Genomic DNA, 12,029 nt, shown 5'->3' with positions numbered 1-12,029 from the left:
AGCAGTGATATGACAGATTTAACCCTTGTAGTGTTTGATGTGCCCTTCAATTATCTTAACTAAACTTTCTAACATTGTTAAAATATATCACATCACGGATGACTCTAATTGATTATGCCTCATTTTGCATACTCAACAATACAACATCATATTCATCATTATTCATACAGCATCATCATGAAGAGATTATTAACAATGAGTGACATCCAATGATGAGAAATGCCTGCCACCTTAAGGTTTTTGAGAAAATTATTGCTGAACACAATATTGATTTCCCAAGATCAGAAGCATTGTGGATATCCCTTATCTTGCCATTGGTTAAGGCATTCGTGTTCACTTCATAGCCAGGAACATTATGCAGTTAATTCTCTATTATAGTAAAGGAAATCCTTCCCACAGTTACTGCTCTGCAGTATGAGTCTATGGCAGCAGCTTGAGTTCCAGAGTGCACTGCATCAGCTAAACAGCAGGTAGATACATTGCTTTGTGACAGTCTTTCAAAGCTATGCTATTCTTATTGCTCTGTTCTGATTCTTGTTATGAATGCTTTCAAATGCATTACCTAACACAACTGAGATAAATCATGGTAGGAGATGAAAGAGAACGAATTGCCATGAGCAAAGAGGAGGGGAAGAGGACTATTTCGTGGTCATATCCAGCCCTGATAAAGTTGAGAGGACTGCCTCTTCTAAGAATGTGACTGAATGGATGATTTAGGACTTACAAAAGAGAGTTGTACAAATTGCTTGGACATGGGAACCTGAACATCTTCTGCTCTTATAGTCACTTTTTAAAAAAAAATTTCTGGAGGAGAAACCAAGGAGAGACCTTTAAACAAATTCTGTACAGCAAATTCAGGTGGAGATGTTTTGGTTTTATTCTGCACTGGTAATGTTGGTGGCACAGAGTGGACACCTGGTCAAATCTCAGGTAAGCATTTATTAACTTATACTAAATACTCCTAAACTGGAAATGTCTGATTGCCCTTTTAAATATTTTTGGAAGAGAAACAATACCTTGATATGTTCTGCAATAACTTGGGAAATGCTAATCCTTTAAATGCATATAGTAGGGTACTTGTTATAGATTTCTGGTAATCCAGCTGCCATTGCTGAATACAGCAACTCCATTTACTATAGCTGAGACAGTGGTAATACATAACACCAAGAAATATATTTATACAATATTTTCGCTTTACTCCACGTGGATGGAAAACTATTGCAACAGTGATTCAATTATTATAGTTTATAAAAATACATACATTCAAAATAATTGCATTATTCATTGGAATTATACAAGAGGCTACAATATTATGTTATTATTCTACTTTGAGTATAAACACTGTGCTGTGGGATCCATGAAATATTTCAAGTGGTCTGCAATCATTTCCTTTTAATCGCTTTATATTGTTTAGGAACATTTCATTGTTATGGTTGTATGTATTTATTTGTAATGTTTACTCTGAATCTGTGTCTCTAGGTATTTCCCCAGGAATGTGCTTCACATGTCCCCAATGATCAGATCCACTGTTCAATGAAACATGTAATAGTATAAACCAATGATAGCAGTAGTGAAAAGTCAGCTTGATTGGAAGCCATAAATTGTAGTTATATTAGAATACTCAAGGGGGAGACAACATACCAACTTTAGTTCCTGGTTCCTGGTAGCAGTTAATTCTTTTCTACAAAAGATACTGATTACTTTATGGGAAGCAACCAGTATCAAATATTTCAGTATTTATTTAAGTATTTTTTATATAAAAACATATATTTGTATTCTACTTGTTTGATACTCCTTCTTGTATTTGCTTTGCATAATAAGCTTAATCGTTAACAAATTAATGATGTAGGTAGGTTAATTACATATATTTTTAAACATGGTCATAGTTAATTTGCTTCCATTATCCATAGATAGATTTGACCATTAGAGTGTCACTTATGCTGGAACCCTTTCTATGAAGTATTAGTTAATAGTTTTAATTGCTGTACAATTAAATAGTTAATATTTTATACTGGAGTATGATTTTTCTTTTGCAAGATTTAAGTAAATTCAGGTTTAACGAAGATGTCTCTCATATATATTGCTTACGATTTATAGCAGCTGTAAAGTGTACAGAAAGCCTAAACCGGTCACCCAGATAATACAAAAAATTATATGAATAATAGCTAATTAGTCAAGTCAAGCTACTGACAAAACAATGGTACTAGGTTGCCTAAATTACTACTGTTATGGTTAGGGTTTTGTTTGAAACTTTTGGAAGGTCTATTAAAATTAAACAAGTGTTAAAGATGTGTTAAAGTTATTAATGTCAATTCACTACAAGAAAAAACTGCATATATGGCACTATTACTTATAGTGGTAAATATATTTAATAACTAAAATAACTGGCAGAAGAACAGTGGCAAGTTCATACATAAAGATATCTAAACAAATGCAAACATCATTCCATATAGAATAAAGAAATAATTACATTAAACAAGATCATGGGGATTTCCTTGTGACTTTTTAATATATAGGACCTGTCCATCTGGGTTTAACATTTGGTATTTAGTGTAATAATCATATTAATCATATTTAATGCTAGTAGATGACCTTATTGATTGTGGTTCATCACTGTGACATTTTCTTCTCCTTATGGGATTGGTGGATGATAATTTGAATGACACTATGTGATTTATGTTTACAAAGGCCTTTGGTATAATATTTCAAATGCATTAATTTAATTTTTGGAGAACATAATGGTGTGGATTGATAACAATTAATGTTATTACCCATATACTATTACTTGTGTTTACAAGGTCAATGAAACAGGACATTTAAAATAAAAGAAAGTGGCATGTGATGATTATATACTTTGGAAAGTTTGTGAAACATATAAGCTGTGTGTATGTATGTATTTGTATGCATGTGAGTATATGTACATTATCATGTGAATCTAGACCATACAATATTGTTTGTGTAAGGACACTGATTTGTAGATTGACTTGTTTATTGTAATGATCACTTTTTTATTTAAAAGCAAACACTGAATTCTCCCAATACTTCTTATAAGATGATGTTGGTACCCTAATCGGTTGATCATACTCCCATGGCAATCATAAGGACAGGCATTTTTAATTGGGTTCTGAAGTTAGGGGGGAGTAAGTTTAAAACTCTTCTGAACAAATTGTCATGCATAGAGTTGAGCAAGCTATTAGAAATTGCTTCCGCAGGAGTTACAGCAAAAGCTGGCTTTTTCTCTTGCTTCATTGGTGACTCTTGCGGAAGCAATGACAAGTGCTGTGACGGTTCCTGAAACATCATTTCCAAAGGCAGAGCCACAGATGCGCGAAGAAGGTTTTTCCCCACACATGTGATCCCTTATGGTGCTACTTTACACCCACAGGGCTAACCCACACCACCTGGCAATGGGATCATTAACAGCTCCATACTAAGGTTAATTCTGTAGTCCTTGTGCACATTAAATTGTCAGTGTTTATTAAATGATCAACTAATGATTTCCACACCCAATATTTGGATTTGTGACTCTAGTTATATTCTATTGGTAATAATTTTGACCTATTAAGTTTTGAAGTATTATAAGACAAAATATTAAAATATTGATTTCTGTGTTAATACAGCCGTGGATAACATTATGAACACATATTAGCCAATGTATATGTTTGGGGTACTGATTTAGGGGAAATGGTTGTATTGGTACACCATAAGGGGGTGGGAATAAAGTCAAATATGTTGGATGCATAAATTGCATTATGAATGCATAACTCAGATTAATGAATATTAAAACAAATCAGTCAACTAGAGAGGAATATTTACGTCAAGATCGATGTTTAGTGTAAGCAGAAGGTTTGGCAAAAGTACTAATATATCTATATATATATATATTATGCTTATAAGCAAGATAAAAAGCATATCTTGACCTATATAAAAATATCTGTAGACAAATTACAGTCATGGCAACATTTATTTTCCTAGAGGTCCCTGAATCCCTGCAAATACATCACTATGAAATACTGCTTAAATTGTTTCATTACCATTGCAAAAAAACTATATGGCTATGTGACTGATACAGAAAGAGAAGCAGTGGGCAAACACCAGCCCTAATTTAGGGACAGAGAGTGGGCAAGAGCCAGCCACAATTGACTTAGGGCAGGGGACCAGCCCTCACAGAGAGACAGGGAGCAGGCACCAGTCCTACTACAGAGAGAGACTGGGGACAGTGGCCAGCACTTACAGAAGGAGACAGAGGGCAAGGAGCAGCCTTAATGCAGAGTGGAAGATTGCCTCCTGCAATGTGTGGCTGCGGACTTGACAGGTGTGGCCACATGCTCCAAAACTATAAAAACCAATGTACATCATTTGGTGCAGTTGGCCTTAAAATGCTTAGAACATGAAGTCATCCATTCTGGCCTGGGAGTTAGGGCAGAGGCTTACCGCGACACAGAAATTGATTTGGCCAGGTGTCAAACCTCATACACGGCGAGGCAGAAGACTTGCCCCAATACAGAGAGAGAGAGAGAGAGAAGCAAGGAATAATGGTCTGCCCTAATACAATGGCCCAGTCAAAACAAAAATACACCAAGGTTAGCTGTAATATAGAAAAAATGCTGGGAGCACGTTACAAAATGTTTTACATCTAATTTGTATTTTTTGACAAAGCCTCACTTCAATGCTTCACATAATTAATGCATTCATGTCATACACTCACTACATATATACTCATGTCTTGAACAATATTAGTTTAACCAACTGGAAGAATATAAATGTGGTTACTTTCTAGTGCTCAAAGATCAATTTCATGTACCAATTTACTTTTATTTACTCTCCTAATCTTCTCCTATGTATAAATGGTTGCTGGAAGGAACATCTGGCAAAATCCCATGGAGAGAGTGAATGATTTATTAAATTGCCATAAATATTAATATTTTGTTCTGTAAAATCACTAGTACTATCCATTTATGGTTTAACTTTTATAATCATGTTATATGTTGTGCTGCCTGCTGTGCAATATATTTCTAGTCTTTCCAACCTAATAAAAGCAACAATAATAGAACCATTTTCAAATAATCATAAAAAAAATTGGAAACCAAACCAGTTATGGTTGAATTGCATTCATGCTCTTAAGTATATCTAAACATTTACGCTATAATGAAAAATAATATGTAATGAAAGGCTCCTAGGACCTATTATTGACAGATTCTGGGTAAATAACAACTATCTGTAACATATCAATTATTAAGATGCGTTTAATAAAAAAAAAACACTGATATTTCTTGCAGTAGCTCTTTATCTGTTCATTAGTTTCATGAATATTTAATTTTTATTTCAAAGGAGAAGAAAAGTTAAAATAAGAGGTCATAATCTAAAACTAGAGCATCAGAGGCTTAGATGTAATGTGACTGCACGGCTATCTGTCTGGAGCTGTGTGGTATGAGACTAGTGCTGGGCAGTTATATGATCTATGAATTCTCGAATACCTTCTTCAATATGATCTATAAACTTTAGGTTAAGGTCTGATAGAGATGAAACTGAACAGGTCCACCTAAAGAAAAGTGACAACAAATGTTTTAAGTGACTGTTTCACCTCAGGCAAGTGGAAAGAACATAATTAGCTGTCATGCAACATTCCCTCAATTCCATAGATAACAAAAGCCCCAAATTGAGGAAATTAAGATGAATGGTCCCATTGTTTACACTTGATGTGGGTGTCTAATGAAAGAAACGAAGAATTTGACAGCAGATAAGAACTATTGGGCAAATCTAGTTTCCTGGTATAATCTCCCTGGTCCCTTCCCCATCTAGCCTACCTTATCTACGCAGCATTGCAAGGGTTAACGGGAGCGAAAATCCGTAGGTTCGCGGTCAGGAGTTATAGGGCCATAAGAACGACTTTATTGGCCAATTGGTTGATGCCAGAGGAGGCCCCTGCGGGCGACCAATAGAGTCGTTCGCACGGTCCTTTAACGCCTCACGGCGAACCTACGTATTTCCGCTCCCGTTAACCCCTGCAATGCTGCTTAGATAAAGTAGGCTAGATGGGGACGGGACCAGGGAGATTAGTAAACAAAGACGAACATGAAGATTCTTCGTGTTGTGTGGCTTCGTCTTCATATACGTTTTGCCCCCACATGTTCGTATGTTTGGTATGCGGGATGAACAACGAAAACGCACCCTTCGTGTTCGTTTTCATGTTCGCCCGAACGCACATGTCTAATATTTACTACATAATGAATAATGCATATGCTATTGTGAATTTCATGATCGTTAAAAGGATATATGCAGTGGTAATTATGTAGTTATGGTATTGTTCTGCTAAAATTTACAAATGGAACCATTCTTTTCAATGTTATTACATGCAAAACTATACAAAACAGTATTGTAATGTCACTTGAATTAGGTCTGTCACATCCATAGCTCTTCCTAAAATAATATATTAAAGCTACAAATGCCTAGTGTCTATTGTGTCTAAAGTGGTGTAATATGCTTTTGGTATTTACACTAAAAGAAATGGTTTTTTTACCTCTATGAAGTAAGGCAAAACATATTACATGCTCTTTACAAGACTTCACCTTTTCTTCCTCAGCCAACACAAAGTTATTTACATAAGATACAAACACACAACCTTGTAGTGTAGGAAATTACGAATAAAAATTAGAACTTTACTTACACTATATCAAAATGCATATGCTATTTTTGCGAATTGTCTTATTGTGGCACAGCAATAGGGGCCAAAAATCTACCTTTTTCAAAAGGAAGGAAGGACATGCCTAGTGAAATGGGGGTTCCCATGGGAGTGTTTTGGGTGGGGGTTATGAGAGGAAGCCTTTATTACGGAAATTTGAATTGGGTTAGCTCGCTCGTTCCCTCACTTTGAAGGAAAATGTTAAACCAGAATGACCTTTATTAACACAGTGTAAAGTCCATCAACATTATTCACTTTACACTCTCACTCTAGCCTCCTACCCATACCCATTTCTACCCTATGTTGGTTTAATCAATATTCCCCATTACAGTGTTTGACATACCCACACAAATTATTCATTTTGAACCCAAATAAACATGCAAAACATAATTGTGAGTGTGAGTATCTAAAATAATTATACTAAAATGTAAAAAAAAAAATCTTCATAATAGGTGCCACTGATGAACGGCGACCAATTTTATGTTTGGCAACATCCCGAGAACAGACATAACCGGTCTTGTTCTAGAGGGCCACGTCTATCCCTTACATAGTACCCTACAGGGTAGTATTTTTAATACTTCTGGCTTAAAGGGTTTGGGAGGTAGTCAACGGGGGGTTTTTAAATTTTACATGTCACAGTGGGTGATTAAATATATATTCTGTGTGTTTATTAGGAGTATGGAAAACTGCAGCGACAACCAGGGACATCCCGGTCAAATCTAGTTATTAGCACAGTATCCATTGTATATATTATTGATTTGGGCTCTACAAGATATATAGAAAATCCAATCACCATGGCCAATCATCTATAAACAATATAACATTATGTGACAAAGCATAGGTATTTGTAATCACATGAGCGTTCTTTCCCTCTGTGACATCAGTAGCTTGATCCAATTATGCCCTGCATAAATTACATTTCATATTCTAGAATGCAACACCTTGTCATTTTTTATGTGTTGTAGTGTAATGCGAAGATTCTTCGCATATCTAGCAGCACGTAGTCGAGATATTATTGTAATGATATTATTATAAAGGTATTAGGTAAATCATTTCCAGTAGGAATATCATACTCATTTATTTGTAAATACGCTTCTAGTTATAATGATTTTATTATTAACTAATACTCCAAGGTTTTGTGGACACCATCCCAAATAGCAGCAAAACAAACGAGTCAATGTGGTTTGTTATCTAGGGTTTAAAATAACCGAAGAAAATCAAATGGCTAACAAAAAGGAAAGGAAGGCTTACTGTCTAAGTCTAGTTTTAAATGGAATAAGCTGCTAATCATGGTGCAGTGCATGAAAAGTCCCACATTGATATCACACTTATTATAGATATGTTAATTTAACAAAGTAAATATTACTTATTGTTATCGCATTGCCATCATTTTCAATGTGGGCTTGTAATTGCTGTTATATAAGATTAGTGTATTGGTTGGTTTGTGGATTATTATTTTAAGAATAGTTAAATCTATAGATTATTTTTTTATTTTACAAAGAAATTTTATTTTAAATGAATCCGGGAAAAATATTCATCATAGTATGGTGCTCATATGGCAATTTCTTAATGTGCAGCTACACAAATAATATGTCCTTTTTGAAATCTCCTCTCAACTTTCAGGTCAAAAACAACAATTTTCCTACAAGTCACAAATAAACACAAAAAACACATTCTTAGATGTGGTCTTTCATAACTATTCCCTTTCCTTCCACACCTTCGAACAGTCCTGGTTTTCACGCAACAGTTCCCACCTCTTGCCGCACCCTCAGTACAGATGCCCTGATTTAGACATCTAAAATTTTGGAGGGAATGTCTACAGGAGGAAGGAAAGAAGGTCTAGCTGCACATGGGGTAAATGTAATAGGTAGAGTAAGAGGCTAGAGGCAGCCAGAATACTTGACAGGCACGAGCAGATCCAAACACCACTAACACCATCTGGACATCAAAGATTGCCCTGGAGACCTGGTAATCAGCTGAAACCCAGAAAGTTGCAAAGAATGCAAATGTATTGGTGTGTTGCTACTTACGTCACAGTATTGGCTTCTAGGAATCCGGACCCTTTGGGGGCTATTACGCAAACAAAATATACTGCTGGTGCCCATCAATGAGGCTGAAAGTAATCAGCTTTGTCTGCAGAAACCTGGATTTGTGTAAACACCTCATTACTTCTATTGTACCTACACAGACAGTCACAATTAGTAATTAGGTTTAGGGGAGCAATTACTTTTTTCGTATGGGTGATATGGGTTTTAAGACACTCTTTACTTGCGATCAATGAAATAGTCATTTAAAAGCTGCATTTTGTGTTTATATTAAAATTAGTTGGATGATCTAAACCATTTAAATGTGATAAGCAAAAAACAGAAGAAATTGGGAAGCAGCAAACACTTTTTTCTCAGCACTTTTTCTTTTTCCTTAATATGTTTTCATATTGCAGTGGACTTGTCTATGCTGTACTATTGTGTTTTGCTAAACTGACGATCCTTAAGCAGGATACCCTGGTTTCCAAAGCATGAATATCAAAAGAGAATATGATGTCCACCAACAATTCACATTTTATGTCAAATCACATTTTCTCCCACCAAATACCCATGTATGGTTGTAAGAACTGACGGCAGCTATGCTCCATGATGTATCCTGGCCTAAGTCAACTAGGCCCATGCCTAGAACGGCTGGTCCAGGGGGCAGCAGTCAGCACAGCCTCCATAGACTTCATTAAAAGGTGCTTCGTGCCTTTAAGATGGGGTGCACCAGGATATGACGTCATATCCCTGTGCTCTGTTTATTTCACCCGAGACGCCGACCATGAGGGGGGAGAGGTCAGCCCTAAGTTATTACACCACTGGCTGTGCCACACTCTTAAGAACCACACTCACTAAAATAATATATCAGGGAACATGTTGAACTTAAATGTCTCCAGTAAAATATTTGAAAATCCACAACAGCCATTAAACATAAGTTAAAAATAGTATTTACTTATTTCCTATTTAGGATGCATCTAAAACTACCATGAACTTTTAATTTTTTTTCAGGCAGCACTTATCATGTGACACAAAAGCAGGCACTGATGGGTTGTTGCTAAAGGAAGAAAAAAAACTTCCTAAATGTTTCTGTGTGGGATGAAACATTTTAGAAGTAAGAATAAAATGACAGATCTGCTAATATTTATCTGCCTAACATTTTAGAAAGTGCAGTTTATAAGAAAAAAATTGTCTCAGTTGAACCATGCTCATTATATACTCCTTTAGAAGTCTTGCAATCATTGATAAAAGATATCGACTTGGTATTCTTACAGAATTACTAAAATAGCAGATATTTGGTCCTCTCTAGAAATATATTCTTTTAAAGAATTACAAGTTAAATATGCTCTCCCAGGCAAATAAAAACTTTATCAAATCGAACTCGATAAAACCACTGACCACCTTAGATAGATTCTTAGATAGACACTATAAGGAAAACCGAATCACTAGATTTGGACAAATGTTAGAACAGGAACTTGAATGAGACAAATCTAACACCATTTTGAAATGGGAGTTAGAATTGGGAATTTCGTACTCGACTGAGACATGGTGCGATGCATGGAGCAATTTAAGGAAAGAGATACATAGCATAAATATTCACGAACAGTATTTTAAACTTCTTCACAGATGGTACTAGGTTCTAACTACTTTACATAAAATGTACAAATCTACCTCCAATAAATGCTGGAGATGTCAATTAGAATTGGGATCTATGTCCCACATTTGATGAAACTGTGACAAACTTTCTAATCTAAAACTCGAAATCACGAATTTTTTTGGACTTGACTACACTTTGTCCCCACAGTCTTTCTTATTCCACATAGATACGCCTTTAAAAGATAAATCAAACTTATATCTAGCTATTAACGTATTAGCCACAACTAAAATCTGTATTGCACAGAGTTGGAAATTGGAACAATCGCTAACTTGGTCACAGATCCTGAACCGAATTGATTATCAATATAAAATGGAGAAATATTTTTTCAGAGTCCATAACAGCAAATATGACACAATCTGGTCACCATGGTGAAATATGATTCTCGAAAATTGATCTAATTTAAGGTCCTAATTTTTTTTCACTTCTCTTCCCCTAGTGGGCGCATGTACCCTATTAAACCTTGGGTTCGTTTAATTTACCGCCATTAGTATGGTTAGTAAGATTGGTTTATAGATCATTTTAGGAACTAATACTGATTTTGAAATTACTGAAATTGATCTAATGTCCTTTAATTCATCTCGGTTTTGATATGATGCTGGATCTGATTATGATGATCTATGAGTGAATGTATTTTTCTGTTTTGTATTCGTCATATTTAAATAATAAAAAAAGGAAGTACAGTTAATGTTTTGTATTTGTGGTGCAGCATCAGGGCGGGACTGGCGATGATGGGGCTGTCTGGACACTGACGTGGCCGCTTGATGATGCAAGTGTGCATATCCAGCCATCAGATGCATACTACATTTTTATGCTCACATAGCACGCTGCAGCACCTGATCTGCATACCTGGGAACTTCTTGCGGGACCCTGCAAGGACTGCACACTGACGTTAGTGGGCGGTCCCGCTGATGTCAGTGGGCAGTCCCACTGACGTTGGGGGAGTTCCTGCTGATGTTGGGGGCTTTCCCTTTGACGGCAGCGGGAAACACCCCCATTTAAAGGGTAAATGAGCAGGGAGCGGGGCATGTCCGCAGGAATTATATTCATACAGGAAGGTGAGCAAATGCTATGTATGTAATTCTTGTAACCTAAAATCCTGAAAATGTTCTGTATATATTTTTGTTTACTCTGTAATATGATCTACTCGGTATGCCCTGTTAATTAGTACAAATTCCATATACATCAAGTAGTTGTAATAATAGCCAGGATGAGATTCTATACATGTTCTAATAGCCAACCTATTACAGATGCTCATGCATCACTTTAATAGAAACCTGCTTCATTATAATTGTATGCTTCAAGCAGTGCTGTAAGTATCCAATTAATTTACTTTCTCTAGTGAAAGAACTCTATTCACTGAATAAGGATATATTTAAGAATTGTCAAAGAAATGGAATGGTATAAAGAATAAGAATTTCGTGCCGGGCTCCAATACCATTTGCTTACCCTGTGTATTCAGCAGTGATTATTGCCAAATCTGCATGACATCATAAAATCATCAATTTCTTGTTAATAAGTAATATTTGAGAGTTAAAGTGTTGGCCGCTATTTTTATGGTAGTTTGATTTTTAAACCACACTGGAGCTCTGCAAGTCCCTTGGATGCCATTTGACGCAGACTTATTGAGGTTGCAGATATTGATTAATAAACCACACTCAAGTCTTCG

The 12,029-nt window shown here is 35.8% G+C and overlaps 1 protein-coding gene across 1 annotated transcript in view; it reads left to right on the top strand.

Moving 5' to 3' along the window:
* The first annotated feature begins 416 nt into the window (after positions 1–416).
* The window catches only part of PTH2R (parathyroid hormone 2 receptor), a 100,892-nt gene continuing 89,279 nt past the window's right edge, over positions 417–12,029 (top strand). The window contains exon 1 of the mRNA XM_053471466.1: positions 417–930. Within this exon, the coding sequence (XP_053327441.1) occupies positions 865–930 (66 nt within the window). The 5' untranslated portion in view covers positions 417–864. The remainder of the gene's footprint in view (positions 931–12,029) is intronic.

The sequence above is a fragment of the Spea bombifrons genome, chromosome 7 (genome assembly GCF_027358695.1).
Source record: "Spea bombifrons isolate aSpeBom1 chromosome 7, aSpeBom1.2.pri, whole genome shotgun sequence".
Lineage (NCBI taxonomy): Eukaryota > Metazoa > Chordata > Amphibia > Anura > Pelobatidae > Spea > Spea bombifrons.
This window is presented reverse-complemented; position numbering and strand designations above follow the sequence as displayed.